General features: G+C 36.7%; 3 protein-coding genes across 3 annotated transcripts; 2 read left to right on the top strand and 1 right to left on the bottom strand.

The window, feature by feature from the left end:
• The first annotated feature begins 596 nt into the window (after positions 1-596).
• On the top strand, positions 597-8491 carry LOC106177037 (glycerophosphocholine cholinephosphodiesterase ENPP6-like). Its single transcript, XM_087017535.1, has 10 exons — positions 597-879; positions 2047-2195; positions 2519-2690; positions 3007-3168; positions 3304-3437; positions 3940-4089; positions 4410-4545; positions 4892-5119; positions 5552-5636; positions 5814-8491. The coding sequence occupies exons 1-10, from the start codon at positions 636-638 to the stop codon at positions 5899-5901; spliced, it is 1548 nt and encodes a 515-aa protein (XP_086873661.1). The 5' UTR covers positions 597-635; the 3' UTR covers positions 5902-8491.
• An 857-nt stretch (positions 8492-9348) lies between these two features.
• On the top strand, positions 9349-15235 carry LOC106177024 (glycerophosphocholine cholinephosphodiesterase ENPP6-like). Its single transcript, XM_087017537.1, has 9 exons — positions 9349-9812; positions 10775-10923; positions 11312-11483; positions 11697-11858; positions 11997-12130; positions 12416-12565; positions 12832-12961; positions 13239-13439; positions 15150-15235. The coding sequence occupies exons 1-9, from the start codon at positions 9569-9571 to the stop codon at positions 15212-15214; spliced, it is 1407 nt and encodes a 468-aa protein (XP_086873663.1). The 5' UTR covers positions 9349-9568; the 3' UTR covers positions 15215-15235.
• Positions 15236-20180: 4945 nt separating this feature from the next.
• On the bottom strand, positions 20181-24953 carry LOC106174320 (protein HEXIM2). Its single transcript, XM_013555826.2, has one exon. The coding sequence runs from the start codon at positions 24820-24822 to the stop codon at positions 23860-23862; it is 963 nt and encodes a 320-aa protein (XP_013411280.2). The 5' UTR covers positions 24823-24953; the 3' UTR covers positions 20181-23859.
• Between the last annotated feature and the right edge of the window lie 1793 nt (positions 24954-26746).

The following is a 26746-nucleotide window of genomic DNA, read 5'->3' as shown; positions in this document are numbered from 1 at the left end:
CTGAAACGTGTTCGACCTACTGTAGGCCAATATACAGTATATAGTCTCTACAAAAATATCGATTTGAATGATTAAAAATTCAAAGTTCTAGGAGACTTGCAACATTGCAAACTTTTGAAGCAGATTAATTAATTTTCGCGTTTTGTTCACCGCTTTCGAAATATCAGAACAGGACCCAAAAATATAGAAACGGATTTTTTATATCAGTCATTTGGCTCCTAAACAACTTTTATATATTTATTTATTTATTTATTTATTTATTTTTCAATGGGGATCGGGCTGGGGATTCACTTAATTGGAATGACTGTTCGGCCAAAATTCTGTCCACGTTTCAAGAGTAGGCCGTAGGCAATAAAGAGTTTCTCCATTAAAAATGAAGAAAGCAAAAAAAAAGTCAAAATAAGGATCGTTCTTAGCAAGGTCATGTGTAATAACCTTTAAATACATATACTGTACTATCAAAACTTATCCAATACGGTATTTTCAAACGACACCACAAAAAATAAATCTGAATCAACGCCACCCATGGCACGCTTATTGCACATGCGCCAACATTCCCTTCTTGACTCTTGACCCCATTTCCCTCTCATGACCTGACCTAATTCAGGTAAAGAAATAGAAACAAGACAACACGAATGGCGACTTGTGATCGATGGCGCCTGCTTGTCTTTCAGTTTCTGTGTATATCTTGTTCGCTGAGGTTGACCCTGTCAGCGAACAAGCTACTACTTCTACTCGTGGACGGCATGAGATGGGATTACGCCGACAGAGAGAATCTACCTGCTTTTAAACAGATAGAAATGCAAGGTGCCCGCGCCACGAAAATGCGACCCAATTTTCCGAGTTCATCTTATCCCAATTATTATTCCATTATGACAGGTATGTTAAGTTATTAATCCCTGCAGGTTGGACAGTTGTGCTAATTATTGAATCTAGGAATTGTTATAATCTTTAATTATTATTATTATTATTATTCCACTGTACTTAGTAATGAAACGAAAGTTATGTGACCCTGCGTGCAACCAACCATGTGGGAAAAGTTGCACTAATCTAATTAGTATTCATGTGTCTGCACTCTGGAATTCATGCATCACTCCCTCTAGATACACAGTGCCCCCTTTTCGCAATCACCAAGTATACCGGTAGATTTCTACCTGTGACATTGTGCAAGCCTTTTATTTTATTTATTTACTTTTTTTCACAAAGAAAGACCTTAATTATCAGCTGCCACATGGACATACATGGTATGCGTAGTACAGATTCTATGTGGGCATTGCTTTTGCCTCAATTACAATAGGTTCTCACACTGTGGGTAAGACCTCATTCCACTCTGAATATCATGAAATACTACCTAAAGATATTTTTACATAAAAATACCCTTTTTTTCTGCACCCCAATTTACATTTATCTTGAACTCAAAAGAATGTTTCTGCTGATATCAAGATCTGTGGAAGAGAAATGTTTTTGCAGCTGCAACAGAGGTGAGCATGTAGTTTTTGGTATTTTAATTGGTATTTAGTAACACCTGGAAATTCCTGGTTCTTTAGCCTAACTTAGGCAACACAATTAAGTCTCTGTCCTCTACCTCTAGATCAGGGTTGTTAATTATCAAGATTAAAATTCGTTGCACAAAATAAAAACAGCCTTTTAAGCAGAAATGAAAATAGGATGACCAAGGTTAACAAAATAACATGAAATTTCCTTTTGATTTCTCTTAATCCATACAGGCATGCTGTCTGCAATGTTTGTCATTGTTTTTTCTGTGACAACATTTATGTAATGACAGACCTGCAGAAATGGCAGAAATGAGAGTGAATTCTATACAGAATATTGTTAAGATCAATGTGAAACATGCATGCAACATATGTTTGCCATTTAAAGTCCTGTGTTTGTGTAGTTCTCCATCTCCTTTTTTGCTTTTTAAATCTTTATGTGCAAGTGTCGAAGTCTTTTGCCTCTTTCTCTCTCTCTCTCTCTCTCATTGTGTGGTATGTAATATATCTGTCTGTCTGACTGACTGCCATATGAACCAATTCCTTGTTTCAGGTTTACATTGTGAGAACCATGGCATGGTATCCAACTTCATGTATGATTTAGTCAAAAATGAAACATTTGACATTGGCAACAACCCAGAGTCTTATGATTCATTCTGGTGGGAAGATGCTGAACCATTATGGATTGGCGTTGAGAGACAGGTAAGTGAAGGAGATGTGGGGATTCACTCACTGAGTCTAGTGTCTCGATCCTTTGTCGGTAAGACTGCGTTCCCATAAACCCATCATGCTAACTAGAGTGATCTAACTCTAATGGGCTTCTCACTAAACTGCTTTCAGTGTCATCAAACTAGTATTTTCTATTGTCCTGTATGTTAACTTGTCTGCCAATGTTTATCAATGTTTTTACACCATTTATCAAAATGTGACAAGATATGTTATGCACATATCAACCTGTTACTTTGGGACAGGTCCAAATGTCTGAAAATTTTAGCTTCTTTTGCACAATTTCTGTTTTTTTACAGGGCAAGAAAAGTTTTCTTTTATCCTGGCCAACATGTAATGTCACCATACATAAGCTCAAATCCTCCGTGTGTAGGGAGTGGTCACAAGAACCTTTACAAAATGGCGCCAGCCTGAAAGAAGACCTTAAGGAGGCTGTAGCTTCACTGAGGAATAATTCAGCAGATTTTGTGGGTAGGTGTAAGGTTGTATGCATAGACTATCATGTCAAAAGTTTGTTTGCTCAGTATGGAGTAGGTAACAATCTTTGTCAAAGGGAGTTATCAGATATTTTGGAGATATTTTGGGGGGGCCAGTTTGCTTTTAAATTGAGCTTTATTGATTCAGAAGCAGTTATGTGATGATTTTCAAAGTTGCAGAAGATACAAGAAAAGGTGAGATAAAGATGAAAAGGGATTTATTTTTAAAAAAATAAAAAAAAGAAAGGATTAGTCATATCTAATTTTGATAGTCTTTTGTACATGTTGATTGTGTTTGTTTTGTATTTCAGGTGTGTATTATGGTTCAATTGATCATTTTGGACATCTGTACGGCCCTAATGGGAGGGAGTTAAACACTGCCTTACGGGAGTTAGATGGTGCAGTAGCTGAACTTTTGAACATCACAAGTGACATGAGGGAAACCTTGAATATTATCATACTGGCAGATCACGGTGAGTAGAAATTTTGTGAAATTTTACTAAAATCCTTTAGGTATTTGATGACTCTTTCTCTTGTTTCTGTCTGTCTGTATTTCATGGTAAATATAGCTCTTTATAACTGAAACACCTTATCCGAGTTGCTTCTAGGTATGACTTTGGTGGGTGAGGTTGTTAACTTGACCCAGAGGATGGACTTGAGTGACCTGGATAGTTTTCCCATCAAGGGCTCATTAAACAATGGTGCAAATGTAGAACTATGGCCAGCAATCGATGCAGCTGAGGTGAGTCAAGTTGATTGTTCTCTGCTATCCTGATTCACAACTAACACAATGCATTTGACTCTAAACTTTTGTTATACTCCTCCGTCCTAAGATAAACATGTCAAGAACTGACGTACAGCTAAAAGTACTCTGTTTGGGATTTTTCACTAAATTTAAGCTTTTCCTTGTGAAAAAAAGTTATTTTCTCCCACTCACATGATTGCTTGGATGTGTGATTCTTGTTAAATAATTTGACAGTAAATGAACTGTGATTCATGTGGACTGTCAAGGTCAAAGTCACTGTTGACTGTGAAGGTCTTTATTTTTAAGGTCTTAATTGGGAAAGATTGCTAGCTTTTTAGGATGTCTTTATTGAAACATTCATGTGCCTTTTGGACATTTTCATGTGTATAATATATACAGAGTACACTTTTACAATGGATACCAGTGGAGAAAAAAAGGGCTTTTATACCATGATATGTATTCATGATTCTGTAATATTTTCAATTGGTATTATTTTCAGTTAGTGAACAAGTTAAACAATGCCTCATGGGGGGAGAGAAATTTTACAGCTTACCTGAAAAAGGATATTCCAGAGCGTTTCTTTTATAAAAATCACAGAAGGATTGCTCCTGTAGTTGTCATGGCAGATATTGGCAACCATATGACAACGGTACGATTAAGGATTAAACTAAATAATTAGTAATACCTAGATGTTCATAAAATAACAGAATACCATATTTGTTTTGAAAATGAGATTACTTCAGTTATAATTTTTGTATCCTTTTTTAATTCCTATTGTTTGCAATATATATTTCTTACGCATTCAGAACTGTATTTTCATAATCTAGTAAGTGGACTGAGATAGTCTGATGTATTTCAGAGTTACATATGGTCCTTAAAGTTACATTTAAAGCCAGTTTGAATGTCTAATGTAACTTTTTAGCATATGTGATGACTTATAAAATGAAGTGTTTTTGTTTTTTGTTTCAGTTTGCATCTCCGAATATGCTGACTTTTAATGACACAGATGAACATAATAAAACTGTTGTTCGCAACTGGAGAGGTCAACATGGCTATGACAATAGAGAAAATGACATGCATGCCATATTTTATGCCATAGGACCTAGTAAGTAATGTTTTTATTTGTGTGTGTGTGTGTGGGGGGGGGGGGGGGGGGGGGGGCTTCAAGGAGTCTACTTTCCCCACTCCCCCAAAAGAAGAAATGGCTCCAATCTCTTTACAAAAAAAGAAAGATAATACACTTTTAAGGCCCAGAGAAGCATGTTTTGTATATAAATTATCACAGATTGCTGTTAATTGCTACAAAATATGGAAAGTAATTATCAGATTGCTGGATTGGCACAGATGAAAGAGTTGTATACAGCTCTTTGCAAAAAAACTAATCATTTTGAATATGAAACTGAAAGAAGTAATCATAGACATTAACATTGAATCATTTGTCATCACTTCAGATTTTAACGCCAACTCTAAAGTGGACCTCATCAATAACACAGACGTGTATCAAGTAATGTGTAAGATACTTGGGATAGAAGCAGCAGCTAATAATGGATCCTGGGAAGCTATGAGTACCTTGACCATGTTTGACCAGCCGACTACATCAACAACTACATCAGCATCGCCACCTGAGACTACATCTTCATCAACATCTTCAACTTTGTCTCCAACTGCACAGCCACAGAGTGAGTATAAATTGGATAATGGATAATGAGGATCGTTATGAAACTGATTGGCATTTCATAAATGGGTCATTCCACAAGAAAAGTAATAGGTTATGTCAGTGATGCACCACTTTTATGTCGAAATCATGCACATATTATACAAAAGTTTTGCATCACTATAAAGCATGTAACCCAAATGTTCACTTTATTTGTGGAATGATCCTTATTTGGAATTGGCTGTTAGTATTATACAGAAGTGGCCAAGATACAAGCTGTAATTTTATTTATTTTTATTTTGTTTTTCAATAACGTGCCCAATTAATTGATGAGCCCTTTTAAAAACAAAGAAAAAAAGGAAGTCTGGATTCACAAAGTATAATTTATGTCTAAAATATTGAAACAAATCTGGTATTTCAGCCACAGACTTATGTGCTTAATTAAAATCTGTTACAGGTGGTGGAGTCAACGCTGGCTTTGTAATATTAGGACTGTTGATTGTGGTGGGGCTGGTTATTGTAGGAGTGTGTATTTGGAAAAGGTGAGTATTTGAGGGTTAACAGTGAACATTGGGGGAAATTCAAAATATTGACTTTCTAGATATAGAATTACTCTGTTCAGCCCACAAGGCAGGGAATGGCTTTAGCTTGATCAATTTTGCTTGGCTTGTGTACTGTGATGCCCTGTTGTCATGGTAATACCATACCTTCTTTTCCAGATATCGAAAAAGAGAATATGATGATCTTGCTTTTCTGAGAGACGATTTCTCTTATACAAAGACTGATTTTACAGACAGAGACCTATAGAGGGAGCAATTTCTTCATCCTGTAGAGGAGGGCATTTCTCTCTGGGAATGTTGGAGCATTTTTTTTTCTGTGGTTGTGGCTTTTTTTTCTGCCAGAGGAGGATCTGATTTCCTTGGTGAAGGCCCTTGTTTTGAGTGGAAAGTTGAACTGCACCAGAAAATATATATGCATTTTCTTAATCAACTCTTTAGTCATTCTTGCGTTTATTTTATTAAGTTCATGGTGATACTGGTATAGAACTGAGCTTTGTAATTTTGGCTGAGAGTTTTGTAAAGACCCTCAATTGTCGGTCTTTCCACCTTTATAAATTTTTCTCTCAGATGCTTTATTTGTGATGAGTGTAAGTCCTGTGGTGAGACTATTTTTTGTACTGTTAGACAAAAATGGCTGTAGCAGTATTTAACACCTGTACAGTATTTAACACACAAACGACTTTTAGTAAAATATGGGTCATCTTTTTCTTTTAATCCAAGCACATACGGCCATATTGAGGTGATGTAAGTATTGACAGTGATTAGACAAAGTTGTTGTTTTGTACAAAGATGAGATAAAAAATTTATATTTCTTATTTTCAGGAACATTTTTGGCATCTGTGGGCGTAGTAATTTCCAACGTCTGTGATAAGTATTTACATTGATTGGTGTCTATGGGTGCATTCAGAACTTTCCTAACTTAACCCCAAAAGGGCAGTCCTTGCGCATATACAGTTTTTGCTTATCCCAAAAGCCAAGACCTGCATCTATGCATATCTTGGAAATATTGGTGTTTTGTTCTTTTTTGATTTGTGTTTTCAGAAAAAATACCACAATGATATTCAATATATTCAAAATGTTTTATGTCTTGCCTCTTGTTTGAGCTATTTTTGGAAAATGGAGTGAGAAAACAAATTTTATAGGTGCTTGAGAGAAAAAATTGAGGCATTTCACTGCCTCATACACTTGTAGATTCTGGATACAACTAAAACAGAAATATGCTGATTTTTTTAGTACAAAGATAACAAATATAGCATCATTATCATGAAGAATTCCCAAGCAGAGATGCGAAGAAATTTGAAATATTTGTACATTGTTTTATGCAGTTTTTCATTTTCCGAACCAGCTATCAAATATGAATTCCATTTTGATAAGTCAGTAATTCTGACAGGTTTTCTCAAATTTAGCAAAAAGGCGGTTAGTGGACATCTGTTAGACTTAATCTGTTTTCAGTCAGCATGTTTTACATAATAATATACATTTGCATATTAGAAATATTGGTTCACACTGCACCATGAGATTCTGAATCTACCTTTGCACAAATTTCTCAGCTTAATCTAAGCACCTTGTGTTTCATAGTAATTTTCAAACACTCCTCTTTGCACAGCAAGTGGTGGTTGCTGTTGGTTGGGTATTGGAACAGAACTAGCTAGTACCTTCTTGTTTATGGCTGACATATGCAGGGTGTAGAAATTTTATGGACTTAAGAGGGAGCCAGAACAACTGTACTGTTTCACAGCCAATAGCAAAGCTAAAATGGAACGGGAAGATATGACAAAGAGAGATTGAATGAATCAAAGACATCAGTCATAACCATCAGCAAACAGCTGCAATTTATTATGTAGGTTCTGAGATCAAATTAAGTTTTTGTAATGGTCTGATAATTACATGTATCACATAAATTATGTTTGCTTTTTATAGAGCAGTATTGTTTAGATAATTGACCATTTTGAGCTTAAACGTAATGCGTGCCATTGCAAAACAATTTCAATAATGTGTTTAGACAAAAATTACTGACATTGTTGACATTAATATTAAATATTGAAACAAATATTATTCTTGTAGGTTGGTGGGATTCTTTTTAATGTTTTGATTTAACATGTATACATGTGAGAAAGAGAGAGATGTGCATGTTAAAGATTTTAAAGATGTAATAGACCCTAACTTCTCACATTTTATTACTTATTATGGTCAATCTCACATCTTGTGGACTTAATTTTTTCTTTGGTTATAGCTGAAATCCATAAATGTTGCATAACTTGAATTTTTTATTTAGCTGGAACAGATTTTTGGTCCTAAGTTGTCCAAAGCAATGATGTGCCAACAGTTTATCCAAATCAGTAAAATCATAACTCTTACATAGTTCAGACATAAAATATTTAGCTTGGGAAGATCTTTTGATAACAAGAATGAGTAATAGTGCATATTATATCTAAAATTTCAGATCAGATGCAACATTTCAGCAAATATAAATGATTTGATGTTTAGAAATTATCCAAGAAAAACAAAGAGAGAGATATACAGCTTTGGCTGTTCCCTGTTTATGTGCATTGTAATTTGTATTTCAAGAACTGCTATATTGCTTGCAAACTACACATCTCTTCCTCATATATTTATGTGTGTGTGTTGAACATTTATTGTAATATTTGGGGCAAATTATATGTTTTTATTATTTTGCATTTAGCTACAATTTAAACTTGTTTATGAAGGTACATCTTATGTATTGTTTCATGGTAAGATATTTGTTTGTTTTAATTTATTTGCAAAACACATAATTGCAACTTTTGTTATTTATATATTATGCAAGGGATAAGAGTAAAGCATTTTAAGGTACAATATGAGTTGATTGATTTTATTTTCATTACGCCAGTTACATTAAAGACATAGGGTCATCTCTATACCCGCTATACGTCCCCAAAACATTTCCCCACACCGCTTCTCCCTCCCAACCATTCTATCTCGCCTCAATGCCCCCTCCCCCCATACCGTATATCTGCCTTTTTATTTTTCGTCAAAAGATCGCATAACTTCCAATTACTTCTATTTCTACGAAGCCTGAGATAAAGGCGACAATATAAGGCACTGGTTGGGGTGCTTCTTTTTTATTCGATGAACCAAACGGTGCCTGAAAAAGATGCTGTGGTGGTTTATTTAATTTTGGTTAAGCAAATAACTAAATGAAAAGGGTGTGTAATGTTTTTACCGTTGCCACTGTTGAAGAACGAAGTGAGATATTACATACATTTTTTAAAAGTCGCAAAAAATTGTAAACGTCGGTGATACTGCACACATTAATCCTCGCCTACGTTCTAAGTTTTGAAGCATTGAAGCAGTTCGATTTTAACAATTGTTTCCTTATTTTACCACGACATTTTTGGGTCCCGCGGGGGTGGTGTACTTTTGAAAAAATTGTATTTAAATCAAAGTTTTTTTAAGATAAAGAATTTATTTTTGGATGTCGCATTTTAACCAAAGGTAACCTATGCTGCGAGAGAGTAACGGTGGGCTGGAATATAGCTGAACGTTGCTCAAGATGAGGGGAAATATAGATACAAGGGAGTATCTAGTATCGATTTTTTAATTAAAAAAAAAACTGTTTTAATACTATTTTGCGGAGACGCATCGGTACGGCGGAGTATCGGTGCGGTAACGTTTAGGAATGTAACCATCGACACGACCTCGCATCCATAGATCCCGGCATCCAGGCATCCCCTGCAAAATTACCGTTATACGCGCACCGAACGTTACTCCCCCTCACCGATAACTCCCCTTATCTTTACTCCCCTCATCAACATTGGGGCTAAAATTCTCTTGAGTCCGCTGTAAATTTTAGTTTCCGTTCTACTTAGACCCACTACCCTCACTTCCCCTGGCCTAATCCATGTGAGATAGAAACAAGACGGCACAGTAGCAGAATGGCGAGTTCTCAGCGATGGCGCCTGCTTGTTTTTCAATTTCTGTGCATATCTTCTTCGGTGAGGGTAACCCTGTCAGCGAACAAGCTACTACTTCTACTCGTGGACGGCATGAGATGGGATTACGCCGACAGAGAGAACCTACCTGCCTTCAAACAGATAGAAATGCAAGGTGCCCGCGCGACGAAAATGCGACCCAGTTTTCCGAGCTCATCATATCCCAATTATTATTCCATTATGACAGGTATGTTACGTTATTAATCCCTCTCTGTGGCTTTGTAGAATGGCCCTTGTACAATTAATTGTATAATTGTATTAATAAATGAATTCATGAATGCTGAGATCTGAGATCTGCCAGTAATGAATTGCATGTTACGTGTTTTTGCTTGCTGCCAACCAGGCTGGAAAAGATGCACATCTCTGTTGAGTCATCCCCTTTTAACCAATGCCAAGTATAAGTGTGACAATGTGTAAGAATTTTAATATATTAATTCACGAAAAAAAAAACCGCTTCAAAATCTGACACATGGATATAACTCGCCTGATGTACTGTAACTGGTACGTTGTAGACGTAGATGCCCTTTGGGCCTAGTTCTTGCCTTAATTTGTAAATTTGACCTTACAAGTTTCATGAGATAAGATAAAAGTTTATTTATATTGGCCAATATATATATTGGCCAATATATATATATATATATATATATATATATATATATATATATATATACCGGGAATAATTTGCTCTGTAAAAGCGTCGTTGTACTAAAAACAACTGCAAAAGCTATATGATTTAAAATGCATACTGCTGGTAGGTACTTAAAAGACAGAATGTAACGCCTCATTCGATCCACATTATGTCGCACCTTGCACAAATTATGCATTGTAAATGGCCGCACCTTGTAGACGAGGATGATGATCTGCGTGTTTAATTCGAAAATACGAAGCACAATTTAGTAGTAATGTAACGCTCGTATTAAATAAAAGTGCTAATTTTTTGGCGATGCTGAAATCATTAAAAGTTCTAACCTCATTATTATTCCAGTAATCACTCTACTAAACATTGCGTTTTTGCACTCACTTCTGCTGTAGCCTACACAGTATAAAAGAAAAACTCCAATTTTCACCTCTAAAAGTAAAAAGATATCCATGTTATTATAACCGTGTAGTATTTACCTGTCCATTATATCACCTAATTCCTTGTTTAAGGGTTACATTGTGAGAACCATGGCATGGTATCAAACTTCATGTATGATGCAGACAGAAATAAAACATTTGACATAGGCGGTAATCCAGAGTCTTACGAATCATTCTGGTGGGAGGATGCTGAACCATTATGGATTGGTGCTGAGAGACAGGTAATGACCCCGCCCCCCACCCCACCCCCACCCCTATAACCCCCCCCCCCCCCCCCCCCCCCACACACACACACACACACAGAAAACTATTAATTTGTTCTTTTCATTCAAAGTTATTATGCACAGCAGTTTTTTTCATAGGTTTGGTGGTTCACATGTATCCTATTATTTGTATGACTTGTTAGATCTGTGATAATTTAGAACACAGTTCTTAATGGTTTTAAAGCCTATCGGGGATTGTACCAAATTGAATTTTTCTTGAGAATATATTAATTTTCTTCCACGTGCAAATCATTGCTCAACCTGTTACTTTGGGACAGTTTGAATGCGTTTAGTATGTCTTAGATTTTGAGCTTTGCATAATTTCTGTTTTTTTTTTTTTTTTCAGGGCAAGAAAAGCTTTCTCTTATCCTGGCCAAATTGTAATGTTACCATACATCAGCACAAACCCTCCGTATGTAGGGAGTGGATGGAAGAACCTTTACAAAATGGCGCCAGCCTGAAACAAGACCTTAAGGAGGCTGTAGCTTCACTGAGGAATAATTCAGCAGATTTTGTGGGTAGGTACATTTGAGAGCACAGATGTACAAATTAACCACTCTAGCCACGAATTAAGTATCCCAGCATAGAATTATATTGCCACAAACATAGTTTCATTATACACACTATTTAGCCTGCTTCCACCCGGGTCTCTGACTATATATATGTATACATACATGTAAGCCTAGTCTTTTGTAAATGTTGATGGTAGCAGTCTCTGTTTTGTGTTGCAGGTATTTATTACATTTCAATTGACCATTTTGGACATCTATATGGTCCAAATGGGAGGGAGTTAAACACCGCCTTAAACGAACTTGACGACGCAATAACTGAACTTTTGAAAATTACAAGTGACATGAGGGAGACCTTGAATATTATCATACTGGCAGATCATGGTGAGTAGAAATATTGTGAAATATTTCTAAAATCTTTTGGGTATTTCTTGCTTTTTCTTGTCTGCCTATCTTCCTGCCTGTCGGCTTTATAGTAAATTAGCTAATTCAATAGATACACATTTTCCGAGTTGCTTCTAGGTATGACTTTGGTTGGTGAGGTTGTTAACTTGACCCAGAGGATGGACTTGAGTGACCTGGTCAGTTTTCCCATCAAGGGCTCATTGAACAGTGGTGCAAATGTAGAACTGTGGCCCGCAATCGAACCAGCCGAGGTACGTCAAGTGGATTGTTCTCTGCAATCCTGAGTCACAACTAACACAATGTGGTTAAGTCTGTATATCTTATGGACCTATGGGGATGATTCCCAATGAAAGTATTCTTGTACGTAGATCGATCCAACTCCGCGGGGACTCTCGCTGAATGCAATCAGATTGACAGGGTGACATGATGTTTATTTGTTTATACTTAATATACCTTAAAGAGAGATGCACACTAAGAGACATTTATGTGACATGTCTTCGTGATTCTATAATATTTTGGATTGGTTTTATTTTCAGTTAGTGAAAAAACTAAACAACGACTCATTAGAGGAGAGATATTTTACAGCTTATCTGAAGAAAGATATTCCAGAGCGCTTCTTTTATAAAAATCACAGACTTGTTGCTCCAGTATTTGTCCTAGCAGAGAGTGGCTACTACATGACGACGGTATGATTGAGAATAAAATTAGAATTAGGGGTAATACCTACATGTATATGTTAATAAGATGGCATTTGGTTGGGTGCAGAAATATGGGTAAATATGTCACGCCAACTCGCTTCAAATGTACCTTTAAGTGTGTTCGCACAGTTCCTGGCTGTCGAGTTAAAATCAGTATAATCATGATAAACCTTTTAGTGCTTGTGATCAGTTATAAAATGGACAATGTTTTTTTTTTTTTTTTTTTTTTTTTTTTTTTTTTTTTTTTGTTTCAGTTTGCATCTCCAAATGTGCCGACTTTTGACGAAAATGAAAATAATAAAACCGTTGTTCGCACGAGAGGGACACATGGCTATGACAATGCAGAAAATGACATGCATGCCATATTTTATGCCATAGGACCTAGTAAGTATATTACCACAGTAATAGTTAAATTTAATTTCATTTCTATTGTGCATGTTTGGCGGGGGTCTAGGGGTCCACTCTCCCACTCTTCCAGGAAGTAGCAGTAGTCACTTAATTAACATAAAGGGAAAGATGTCACATTTTGAGTCCCAAAGAAGCACGTTTTATGTGCTTATCTGCACAGATTGCCTTAAATTACTACAATATTTCAAAAATTGTCTTGAATTGATTGTGCGTGTGTGTGTGTGTGTGTGTGCATAATTTGTCATCACTTCAGATTTTAACGCCAACTCTAAAGTGGATCTCATCAATAACACAGACGTGTATCAGGTAATGTGTAAGATACTTGGGATAGAAGCAGCAGCTAATAATGGATCCTGGGCAGCTATGAGTACTTTGACCATGTTTGACCAGCCAACACCCAAGACTACATCTTCGTCAATAGCTTCAACTTTGTCTCCAACCACACAGTCGCAGAGTGAGTACAAATGATGGTTATTGTCACCGAACTAATTCACAATTCATAAATGTGCCATTCTTCAAGAAAAGTGATCAGTTTAGTTACGTTAGTGAAGCACACATTTTACGTGATATTTACATAGATGTTTATATTACACTCTTGCCCAAAATGGTTGGTACACGGAAATTTTGGGAGGCGTATCGCCCTGTTTCTTTCATTATTATTGATATTATCAAATTAATACTGTTTATATTGTTAAATATGTGAAGCTGGAGGATTGGTAAAGTCAAGGAGAAACAAACAATGCAAATGTGAAAAAAGCGTAAATTTATTTAGGGTATTTTTTCTCATGCCCCCAAAAAGAGTACTTTTTTTGCATAACAGTACCAAGTGAAAAATTAAACATAAATTTATACTGTGATTGACAATTAATATGAAATTAGGGGGGATTGTCAAGAACCATCTTCAGAGTTCATTATTAATCTAAATAGCGGGCATGCCCACCCCGAGCTTGGAGGAGATGGTTCTGTATACGTTTGGGGTGCCATTTGCAGAAACGGTATTTGCCCATTGCTTCCTCTGGATGAAAACCTTAACGCTGCCAGATACAGAGACATTCTCAAGCAGTACCTGGAGCCGTTCGCAAGAGGAATATACAGAGACAAGTTTAGATTGCAACATGACAATCCAACTCCCCAAACAGACCGCTCAATTGCTGACTATATTCGAAAAAACAACATTCAGCCGATGCCACAGCCAGCAAGAAGCCCAGGTGCAAACCCAATTGAGCACATTTGGGACGAACTTGGTCGTGCCATTCAGAGGAGAAACGTGCCCCCTGCAAATCTAGATGAACTGCGAGATGCCCTGCAAGATGAATGGACCAGAATTCCTCTTCAAAGAGCTGTAACTCTAGTTCACAGTATGCCACGCCGTCTGGCGGCCATAATCCCAGCTCGGGGTGGGCATGCCCGCTATTTAGATTAATAATGAACTCTGAAGATGTTTCTTGACAATTTCCCCTAATTTCATATTAATTGTCAATCACAGTATAAATTTATGTTTAATTTTTCCCTTGGTACTGTTATGCAAAAAAAGTACTCTTTTTGGGGGCATGAGGAAAATTAACCCTAAATAAATTTACGCTTTTTTCACATTTGCATTTTTTGTTTCTCCTTGACTTTACCAATCCTCCAGCTTCACATATTTAACACTATAAACAGTATTAATTTGATAATAACAATAATAATGAAAGAAACAGGGCAATATGCCTCCCAAAATTTCCGTGTACCAACCATTTTGGGCAAGAGTGTAGTTCTTAATTATACAGAAACTGTAGATTTCTGTTCATATTGAAGGTTTCTATAGTAAGAAAACAGCAAACCGGCAAGTCTAAATTATGCAAATGTTACACAAAATGGGTGGGTCACTTACCCGACTCAAATGTTCACTTTTTATGGAATGATCCTAAATGAAATTGGAATTGGCAGTTATTATTATATTTCAGTGACCATGCAGGTGCGTCTATTAGTTAACGTTGTAATTTTTATTCATTTTTTATGTTGTTATTTATTTATTTATTTATTTATTTATTTATTTATTTATTTATTTATTTTTATAAAGTGATCATTAAATTCATGGGCTCTATCCAACAAATAATAAAAATGCAAGTATGTCTGAATTTTTGTAAACAAACTGGTATTTCAGCCACGAACCTATGTGTTTCAGGGGGAGGAGTCAATGCTGTTTTTGTAATGTTAAGAGTGTTGATTTTGGTTGAGCTGGTATTGTAAAGAGTGCATATGAAGAGGGTAAGTATTTGATATTTTTATAACAGTGTTTAAACAGTGACTTTCTAGAGAAAGAATTACTCTTTTCAGCTAACAAGGCAGGGCAGGTCCGTTTATGAATATATTTTGAAGTTTTTAAAAATTGTTACAAGCTTTAAAGGAATTTTGAAACCTTAAAAATAGTTAATTTTATGGGACCTTTAATGCATGGCATGGACATAAATCTTTATTCGACAAGAACTGGATAGTTTTTCATCATTCTGAAACTTAAGTGTGAAGGCTAACCAAATCAAAAATTGTAATTTTGAAATAACAACTTAGTAAATGTAAATATGCCGGGTGGCTCTAATTAAAAAACAAAAAATTAAGGGCGTTTTATACGTAATGGCGTCAGCTTGATAAATTTTGCTTGGCTTGTGCATTGTGGTGTCCTGTTATTGTGATAATAACAGGACAACATGAGTTAATGTGATAACAACATTGTTTCTTTTCCAGATATAAAAACAGAGAATGTAATGATGTTGCATTCTGAAAGACGATTTCCCTTATTCGAAGATTGATTTTACAGTAGACAGCGACTTATATCATTCCAGATGCATTTTAAATCAAATTATTGCTATAAAACCTGACCAAAGGCCACCATACATGTATAGTTTCAAATAGTATAACTTAATTAAAGAATATATAAAGGACATACAGTTTTTATATTTCCCGATTAATGATTTAAGAAAGTATAAAGAACTGATAGAAGTGATTTATATGAGTTACTGGAAATCCACACTACAGTATGTATCTTTTAGACATGTATTGCTAAGATTTTATTTTTTTATATGTTGGATAAATAGAAAAGGTGAATGGAAAAAGTAAACTTGGACCATGCTTCTCAGGATCAAGAAAATGATATAAAAATGTGATGAGACCAATGTCCTCTGAATGATTCTAGTCCGAAATACTGTGAGGTGTTTTACTCATTAAGTGCATCTATCAAGATATAAGCATAAAACTTTTAATTGTTGTTCTCTATTTATTCTTCAATGAAGGTTAGTTTGAGGGTGGAGGTGGTTGCAGTCTATGATAGTTTTTTCTTTATCTTTAATTATGTATTGAATACTTTTTATAATATTTGGAAAACAATTATGTGTTATATTGTTTATGCAGGTGAATCTATGTGTTGTTGAATGGTAAGATATTTTTTAATTAAAATTGTTTGTTATGATTAATATGCAAAGCACATATTTGCATCCTTCGTGATATAAAATATGTGAAGAACGCGAGTAAATCTATATTTTGGCGCAATGGTAGGCCTGTATCTTTTTCTACTATGTTGTAGAATCCTAGGATACTGTATATTTTTAGAACGCCAGTTACATATCACAGTAATGTTTTTATGGAGTACCTGTTTCATTAATCATACTCTTCCGAGAGGGCAGTCAAATATTGCATTAGAGGTAAAAACGGAGAAGCCCTCCCCCCCCCCCCAAAAAAAAAAAAAAAAAAAAAACTAAATAAGATATAATAATAATAATAATAATAATAATAATAATAATAATAATAGTATGGAAGGGGTAAACACGGAGGGGATTGGGTTTACGATTAAAGTAGGCCTATTTTCTTTGGTATCGGCCAACGCGCACGTTGTCTAAGAATTGCTTCAAGGGATCTGTCACACCTAACACATTCAACGGAAAATTGTACCATCTACTGCACATGACTGTTTGAAAACGTGAACCGCAATCATCTGAACCATATATACTTATAATCGGACATACTTATAATTTGGCCATCGCGTCAGCCTTCAGTGACACTATAGGGGAATTCAGAACAAGGTGATCCGGTGTCGAACAGATCCGCGGATCAAAAATGGCCGACCTTCTTGAAAGCTTGTCGTATTATCCCCTCATAGACACAATAGATTTCCCTCGGGGATTACGTGGTCAGCTTTCAAGCTGGTCGGCCATATTTGATGCTCGGATCTGTTAGTCCTCGGATCAACTTTGGATGTGAATGCAGCCTTTGTCCATCACTTTGAGGTTATCGGTACCCTCTACCAGGGTCACAAAGTGTAAAATCTTTACGGGATATTCAAACATATTTTCTGGGTATCTTATGTTAATCTCTGTAATATGAATAAAAAAGTGTGTGACTTGAATTGCATGGGAATTTCACTATCAAGATTACAAATAAAATTTCATGTGAATATATAAAAGCTTTGGCAGTATATGCAAAAAGGTCAGAATCTAAAAAACTTAAATCCGATACATATGATTCCGGTTATGCTTTCTTTGGCTTTTATTTTCTCTTGATTGCCACTTGGCTTTTATGCAGGTTATTGACCCAAAACTTTTTATTTGCCAGAAGCAGTACCATATAGTTGCTTTAAGTCAAAGTTAATTTGATTATGCTAAATCATGTAATTATAGCTTAGTGGCCTTTACTGGTACATTTTGTCCGTTTTGTGGCAACCAAATCAACATCGCTCCAACGCCCTCCGTGAGTGACGACGACCTTAATCTCCCTCTTACCCCGACCCCTTTCCCCCATTCACTCTCCCTTTCTCGATCTATTCCTCCCCGACCTCTCTCCCTCGCCGTCTCTCTCTCTCTCTCTCTCTCTCTCTCTCTGTGCACTCTCCAGTCGCCTTTATTCTTTCTTTATCTCTACATTTCTTTCTTCTCTTTTCTCTTCAAAATTTTCTCTCTATTACTCGGTTCTTTCTTCCCTTGCATCCTCTCTCTCTTTTTCTCTTTCTCTTTCGCTGACCCTTCTTCAAAATACAAGTAGGCCCCAACCACAGCAAAACACTGCACCGGGAATCGAATGTTGTGATAAATCGCCAATGTTTTCTACACGCTGCCCTGGTTTGTATACAGGTAAAATGATGGCCTAGCTACAAAAACGTAGGGCCTATATATGAAAATCTCCATAAATAATACAAACAAATAGTATTGTTTACACCGTGCATAGATTTATTGATTTTCAAATACCATATATTACAAAGTATCACTGGGCCTACGCACACAACTGGTCATCAATTTACGTTTTTTTCCTCCCCATACAGCAATGGGCTGCTTTATTGATTTCAGTCGTACGTCGTATTCTTTGTACTGCCCTGTGTGTGCACGGTGCATATATCTTCTTGTGCTGTTTTTATGCAGCTTCGCTCACACTAGATTAATTACGTAATAAGCATCACGTGGTACACTAGGGGCCCACCGAAGGCCAAGGGGTGACCTAGATGCGGAGAAATAAACATAGTATTGACGCAGAATCAGGTAAACCATGACCCACTCCATTCAGTCTTGCCTGGCCTATTTATAGGCTCATAAAAGGGTATTGCTTTGTATTATGATTTCAGTGGCCAGTCCCTAGCTGCCTTCTACATGCGGTCTCAGGACATATTTTTGTCGACTAAATATGTTGCACTCACTGCATGAAATATCTGTAAACAACTTGACAGTTGTGTTAAGTGAGTCACAAAGACCATTGTTTAAATAAGAGGTTGATTATCACTTAATTAATATCTGAATCTATAGGATGAGAGAGAGAGAGACCGATTCTACATATTTCAAGCCATCCTTTCTACCAGCACTGCCTCCACAAACATATAAAATGAGATCTAAATTGAGTGGTCCATGACATTCTCCTCCCCTCTTCAGCCGTCTGTTCTCCAAAATCCCCCCAGATAACCAAGATAAGGGATCGATTGACCTTTGTTGTTGCTTGGACGAAAGAGACGTTTTACTCTTCAAAGGCTGATGTCATCTTTAATGAAGTGTAGTATACGTTTGCGTTTGTGTGTTCCTGTATAGGCCTACTGTACTTGTACACACACGTTTGTGTGGGTGCACGCGTGTGTTGTTTTAAGTTAACAATATTACTTTCAGGCATTGTAGTCAGCAATTTTAAAGGCTATTCTTTTTCTGAAAAATCGTTTTTTGCCATGATGAGCTGCTTATTCTGATTCTTTCAGTGTACAGTATCATGATATTCAAAAGATTTACAACTTATATTTCGATTTAAAAGTTACCCCGTGCCTCTGTCAAATATTACACTAGCAAGACGATAGGGCCTATAGTCTTTTTTAAGGACTTGACCAAGGCTTGGTCAGTCGGGATTGGATTGGTGAAGTCTGCTTTGCGTTCAGTACCCCCTCCCTCCTCCTTTTTTCTCCCCCCCCCAGCACAATATCCTCTATCTACCTAAAAAATATAGACTCTCGCGGGGACTCTCGCTGAATGCAAACAGATTATAAGTTTAACATACAAAATCGCTGAAGAAAGGTGCACTGAACTGCCACAAGAAAACACAAGACACCGGTTGCAATTCTATTCAAATGGGAAAAGTAGGCCCTATAGGCCTACAGTTGGTATACTCATGAGACTTAGCGTGGAAAGGGCGAGAATACCGCAAAAGCCTTCCTCAGCAATATAGAGTAACTCCGGTAACTCTGTGTGCACGACTTCACTCATTTTTTTCTTACGTAAATGTGAATGTGTGTTTTTTGACTTCGTACTGCAGACAAGATTACTCCACGTTACATGCGAGGGCGTAAAGAGGCTCAAAGGAAACTAGCTCAGTCTCGTATTCTCTTGGAATACATAAGCAGCACAATGTCAAGACAGAATACTTCCACCACCATGACTCGAACGTGATAACATCTACACAGCGAAAGAGAGAACACGGGTTTCCAATTACTTCTGCAGCGCACGGCATTAGCTGCCGGTGTGATTTGGTGTCGCACCAGTAAATGGGGAAAATAGGTATTTTTAAGTCGCTTTTCCGATCCAACTGGCAAAACTTGATTTTTTTTCCTACATTATCGTATTGTCGTGTTCAAGGCACAAATTACTAGTCTTCCGAGACCTGGAACTTGAACGAATTGCTGAACTGTAAGACGCTCGAATAGATGTTCACGTAATCTTTTTTTTACCACCAAGTTAAACATAAATATGTAAGACGAAACACATCGTTAAGTGTACTGAAATGTTTTATTGCCTTTTTGTTACAAAAATGTTCATATATGAACAATTTGACATTTTTCTTTTGTTTTTCATCAATTCTTTTTAAAAACCTTTTTTCTACTTAGTCATTCTCATTGAAATGTTGAACTGTTCATTCGCCGCTTAATCGTATCACAGACTCTGCAGTCTAAAAAAAAAAAAAAAAAAATACAACTCTAATCTAATAAAACTCCCTTCACAGAGAAAGTATACGGAGCATGCAAGCTGCACCTTGGGTCCTTAGTAAATGGTTAGAGCCGCTCCCTGGCCATATAATTACCCTCGTCAGATGGCGCTTCGTGCATCAAATAAAAAACGACGGCACACGTCCCAATAATCAGAACAAGTGTGCTCAAAAACATCCTCCAATAATTATAAAGAATTCCGAAGACACTAAATAGCAGTAAGTGTATAATCCCTCCACATTTATCACCTCTTCGATAACTGCTATACCTTAATGAGAGAAGCCAACTCGAGTCCTCATTCATCTCGCCAGACACGTCAGCTGATACAACTTTCTAATATTGAGCGACTCAAAAAACAGGAACAGAGCGCAGATTGTTAATTTGCACGACACCTACACGGGACCTCTAGTTGCACCGTACGTGATAATCAAGACGCCGACAGGTGGTAGCAATCAGGGAGACAGGTGCTTCGCTCTACCACACGGAGGAGTGCCACAGCTAGAGGCCCAGCTACTATTTAAAGCAAATTTGAAAAACATTACCTCAAACTATTTCACGCATTCGCTTGGTAGCCTGGATTACACCTTGGCAACACGAACTTTTCATTTCTGCTGAAGAACCTTTCTAGATATACCGATGTAACTTTCAACAAGTGAATACAGATAACTGGCTCTTATACCTTAAATCTCATGCTCTTACATGACAATACAAATGAGGACTCGTTCAACATACATGACTTATGAACAGCATAACTCCATAGAATTGTGTCAACTGGCCGAAACGTGGTGTCAATCACCACACATTTCAATACACTGGCAACAAGCCCACTATACATAAATCAATACATAACAATCTACAACGGCAGGCCTAAGAACGATGCATCACGAGCACGGGAGAGAATTTGCGGATTAAATGGAAAAAGAGGTGGTAAAACAATCCACCAAAAATAATTTACCGGAAAATGTCAGTTGTTCTTGGATTATGATTATACACCTGGTCTCAAATTAGTTCCACCCCAGCACCCTTTCTACCTTAAGCACTGTAGCAGACCTATATAGCCCAGGTGAGGAGCCCTAAGATGCCCTGTTGGTGATGCATCATCCTATTCCTATCGTATTTAACAGCTACATTAATACAAGTGTTTCCAACTGTCCAGTTTTCATGTTACGCCAGAGAGGACAAGAGGACGAAAAGACCGGAGAAAATTGGGCGAGTTCAAAATTGTTTTAGTTGCATCAAATTTCTTTCAGAAATGGACGTATTGTTATCATCATAATAATTATTATTACCTTTTTTGATAGATCAAACGCATTATGACCTGAATGCTTTTTATGGGAGAGGGGCCTAGAAGGAGGGGGGAGAGAGAGCTCCACCAAGTCTGTTCCATTTGAACCGACGTCAACATCATGAGGACTGCGAGGTTGGAAACACTTGCTGTCCTGAGAGGCAGGAGGGAAATGCAGTGGCTGGTATATAACCATGACGATAACAACACTTTATATAACAAATATTGGCAGTGATGACACTGGACAGTAGTAACAGTTTCCCTTAACTTTCAAACATTTTCTCTATCCCCCCCCCCCCCCAAAAAAAAAAAAACCACCCCCCCCCCCCTCCCCCGGACTAGGTCACGTATCTCCAGTGCACTTCCCCACATAACTAATAGCTGCCTCGTTTCCAGGGGGAAACAAATGTGTTTAATATAATGTGAACATTCATCAAACCTGCATCTTCTGATGACAGGTACCGTGACATCCAGTTTTTAACGTATTTTAGTTCACGCAGTGCTGCCTAAATCTGGTAACTGATAAATTGGGTGCACGTGACCCTTTTTTTTCTATATAAATCAATATTACTGCCTAAAGTTTTATTATTCGTGTAGCCTTCGGTGGCTATAAACTGATTTTCAGCACCAAAATAAAATTTAACAGCCAACGAAATAATAATTGTAAAATGACCAAGGAAAAATCAGAGTCCAAAACAAGAGGAGAATTTGTTAGAATTTGATATAAATACTGGCTGTAATTTCAAAATCAATCATACAAATGGGTTAAAACTTCATCCATTTAAACTTGGTATAATGGCCCGTTTAAAAACAGATAATTGGGCAACATCTGCACTAGAATAGTCAGGATTGTACAGGCAAAGATTGATGCAACAGGGACATACACTTTGATTGAACAACCACAAAAAAATAGTCAAAAATTACTCGAACATGGTAGAATATCATATCAATTATATAACATTATAATATAATCATTAAACATTTTAGATACGAGATGTTTAAAAAGAGTTTGATTGCAAGGAAATTCCTTGCTTTCTTATAAAACATCAAGGGGAAAACTGACTAGATTTTGTTGCAGTATAAATGAATCGCCCCCTTCTAATAAATCAGTTTATATCTTTCATACACACTGTCATTACTGAGGACCCACAAACCTTTTCATTAAAACTGCAAATAATCCTCTTGCTGGCTCTGCTTACACAGACAATTTCTAAAGACTTGAATGTATATAATCCACTTTGTCATACCACTTTCATTTACAGATCCCAGTAAAATCAATAGTGCATTTTCTTTATGTTACCACATTCTGCAAAACCAGATTTGCTCGGCATACTACACCAAGGCATTAGTATCAGCCCCCATTGATTAAACAGAATAGATTTTTCTTCTTCCCACTCTTAATTATACCCAAATGATGATGTACCTAGCTCAGTAAACGACCATGGATGTGTTCCATTAACAAAGGTATTATCATCAAGGGAACAGACTACTTCAGGAATGTTAATGTAACTGTTACAGACAGTCTAAGGTTTGTTCATAAAAATAACCCCACTGGACTAGAACCAGTTCAATGCAGTGTAAGTGATACATGATGGGAATGTTAATTTCTCAGCCCGTTTCATGCAAATCCTCAGGTAACATTTTTGAAGAAAAAAAAAAACAAACTCCCTTTGCCATCAAAACATCCCACTTGCCAATGCTACCTAGATCAACGTACTGTGGATTCCTTACACACTGCCCTTGACCAAAACAACAAGGCTTAAAATAGAAACAGAAGCAAGATTGTAGATGCAAATTTCTGCAATTTACTGATACAATTACAGCTCAACAAGGCTATGCCCCACTCACTTTATAAAACAGCTTTTTAACTTTCTTGAACAAAAATTGAGGCACTTTAACCAGCTTTCATAAAACATGGTAACTATTCTTAATGGCAAAAAAAAAAAAAAATTAACTGGGCAAACCACTTTAAAGGGCATAAGCTCCTTATTAAAATTTGATTGCTCAAATGAACAAGCTGACAGAAAATATACTGCTTCTGTGTATCTTGAGCCTTATTATCAGGTGTTAAAACTGCTGGCACCATCAAACAATAACCTACTTGTTTTCATACTACAAAACTGGCCTAACATTTCAACATGATCTTAACAACCAAAGACTTAACAATACCCATTTTTACTATGTACACGAGTCCTGGGTACTTAGACCTTTATTTTCTCTAGCAAGTTGACAGTTTTCTTCACGTAGTTGGCGAATTTCCTGCTGCAATCTGTTATAATCATTAATTTCTGGTGACTTTAGTTTGGATGCAGAAATTTGGGGGACTCTGTCATTATCATCAGCTAACAAATCGGTCTGGTTATTATTTGCAAAGTTTTCTGTCTCTGTCCTTCCATTACTACTCGTTGTACTTCCAGTTTCTTCCAAAGGTGACACGGATTCTAAACGCTTAACTTTTTTCTCCATCTGTTCAAGTTTTGTTTCCATTGCAAGATACTCACGGACAAGTTCCCCTTTGCTCATGCTCTCCAGTCTCTCGGCGTGAATATTGTCATAAGTTTCAGTGAAATCTTTCGCAAGAAAAATTTCCTCGTCGTTTGGCGAGTCGTAGAAATACTCGTCCGATGAATCTTGACTGCAGGAATTCATAGAATTGTTGCTATTCTGTCTGTTTTGTTGGATAAGGGTTTCATCTTCTTCTAAGTTTTTTATATTTGGATCTTCGTGGTCCTCCATTAAGAACTGCGTGGTATTGTAAGGGGCGACTGGATGCCCAGAGTTGAAGCGATCTTGGCGTTTCTGGTTGGCACGCACGGCTTCGCGATCTTCCAACGCCTTCCTTTCTTCCCAACTCAACTTATTGTACGGCTTCCACTTGCGATTATTGTGGTGTTTACCGGCTTTGCGCTTGCGCCGATGCTTTTTCTTCCCCGACACTCCGTTTTCCCCTGATGAGCCCTCGTCCATTTCCTCCGACCCCCTCTTTTCTGCACGAGGGGCTCGTCTGGTCCCTGGGCGCCCTTCAACTTCAGTGACATCATCAACAGCGACCTCGGACAAGGGCTGTGGGCCCGGGCACGTAAGAGAATTATCTGTCACAAAGACGCTCACATTTTCACTCTCCATCGGTCTGTCAACCATTTTTCTTCCGATACACTCTATAACTGTCTTTCAATATGCTTCTTTTGGGAAATTTTCTCATTTCAATTGACACATCTACCCACGACAACGGCATATGTGGCTCTAACTGCAACATTTACACTCATCCTCTATTTATACTTGGCTCACTCCGCGTACACATACGCAAAAATGTAGTGCATATTATGTCGAAATACGTCGCATTCTATCAGTAATATTTACAAATACTAACCAATCGTTATCCTTAGGAAGCCAGAGAATATGGGGACCACAACAACCTTGGTAATCACTTTCTAGATTTGCTTATTTCACAAAAATTATCACTCGTGTTTACATGGGTGTATGAATATATATGTAGGTCATAAATAGTGCACATGGCCATGTGACGACCACCAGCAAACATTGCGGTAGCTGGAATATGAAACACATCGGAATCATTTCACCATCGTTAATGGATTTTTTTACCCCGGGTTATTTTCCCTTGTCCAATTTCAGTTTCTGGTTGAAACTGATTTTATTGGGATTTTGACACATACTTCAGTCAAAAAAGTTAAAATTCCCTATTCGAACTTAACGATAAATTAGTCTGCTAGCTGTTCTCGAAGAAAAAGTAGGCCTGCGTGCAATATTGGCGGATACTGTTTTGGGTGAAAAAAAAACCTCTTGTCTTATATGTTGATTGAAGAAACAACAAAAACAACTGACTCATCTCCCCATGTAAACAAAAGAATTTTATTTATATTCACGTTTGTGTAAAGGTAGATTTTTTCTTGAATTTGATCAAGCTAAAATAACATTAAAAGTTCAATAAATTTTTTGGACTGTCTGAACACACCCGTCTTGGATTTGCTTGTATTTGCTTGTTTTCCCAAAAAAATGCTCATTTTGGGATAATTTCCCTTACAAACGGCTTTAAACCTATATCAAATCTCCAACCATTGCGTTTACAGTACATGATAAAGATGGAATGACAATAAGCTCCAGCTCAAAACATCCGTTTAACCTTCCATTCCTCCTCGTTTATAAAAGCTTAATTTCTAGAAATAACCTAAAATTCCTTTTGTTTTGTTTTTATAAAATAAAATAAAATAAAATAAAATAAAATAAAATAAAATAAAATAAACAGATGATCACGGTAAATGCGACTATGAAAAGAAAGATAGACAGTCATTTTTTTCTCAGTGCTTGGACGAATAATATGTTTTTTCGTCCAAGCTGAGTGTGAACGGACTTGTTTCTTACATGTCAAATTAATTTCATTTCGTCCAAAATCTGGTTTAACCTATTGTTTCTTTAAACATGCAAAATTCTTTCAATTAATCTAATAATTTGCGTATTACAAAATCTGAGTCCTTTCAACCGTTCAATTTTAAATGATTTAAAACAAGATTACAACCGCAAACAAAAGACAAGAAAAACGAAAATGAATAAATTTATTTCTGTGTGAAGAGTAAAAAAAACAGAAACTTCTGATGACTCGTATCTTCAAATTTTCTTTTAAATTATTGTTGATTTAAAGATGTGTCCTATATATTAAGTTTGTGTCAAATAATTTTGAATGATTTTTTTTGCCCCGGTAAAATGCACTTTATAAAGCTTTGCAACACTATAAAATCGAATGCAGCTGTTCAATCTCCACTACAGAATAAAATTTAAAGGTCGAGTTTACGTGTACTCATAATTCTGGCAAAATGCCGGGTGTTGATCGGAAACTACTCAGAAGTTAATAAGGGCGCCAGGAAATTTCGTGTTAAATCTTTTCGTGACAAAATTGGATCTGGTATAGCCTGTTGCTTTTTAACACACGCAATGCTCTTTCAATACATCAGAAGGATTGTTTTCAAAATCCGATTAGATATTATATCAGTTCTAATTACAATTTCGTCAAACAACATACATAATAACAGGAAAAACAGAATATCCGAAA

This window comes from Lingula anatina, chromosome 7 (genome assembly GCF_051362555.1).
Source record: "Lingula anatina isolate TDL-2025a chromosome 7, LinAna3.0, whole genome shotgun sequence".
NCBI classification, from domain to species: Eukaryota; Metazoa; Brachiopoda; class Lingulata; order Lingulida; family Lingulidae; genus Lingula; species Lingula anatina.
This window is presented reverse-complemented; position numbering and strand designations above follow the sequence as displayed.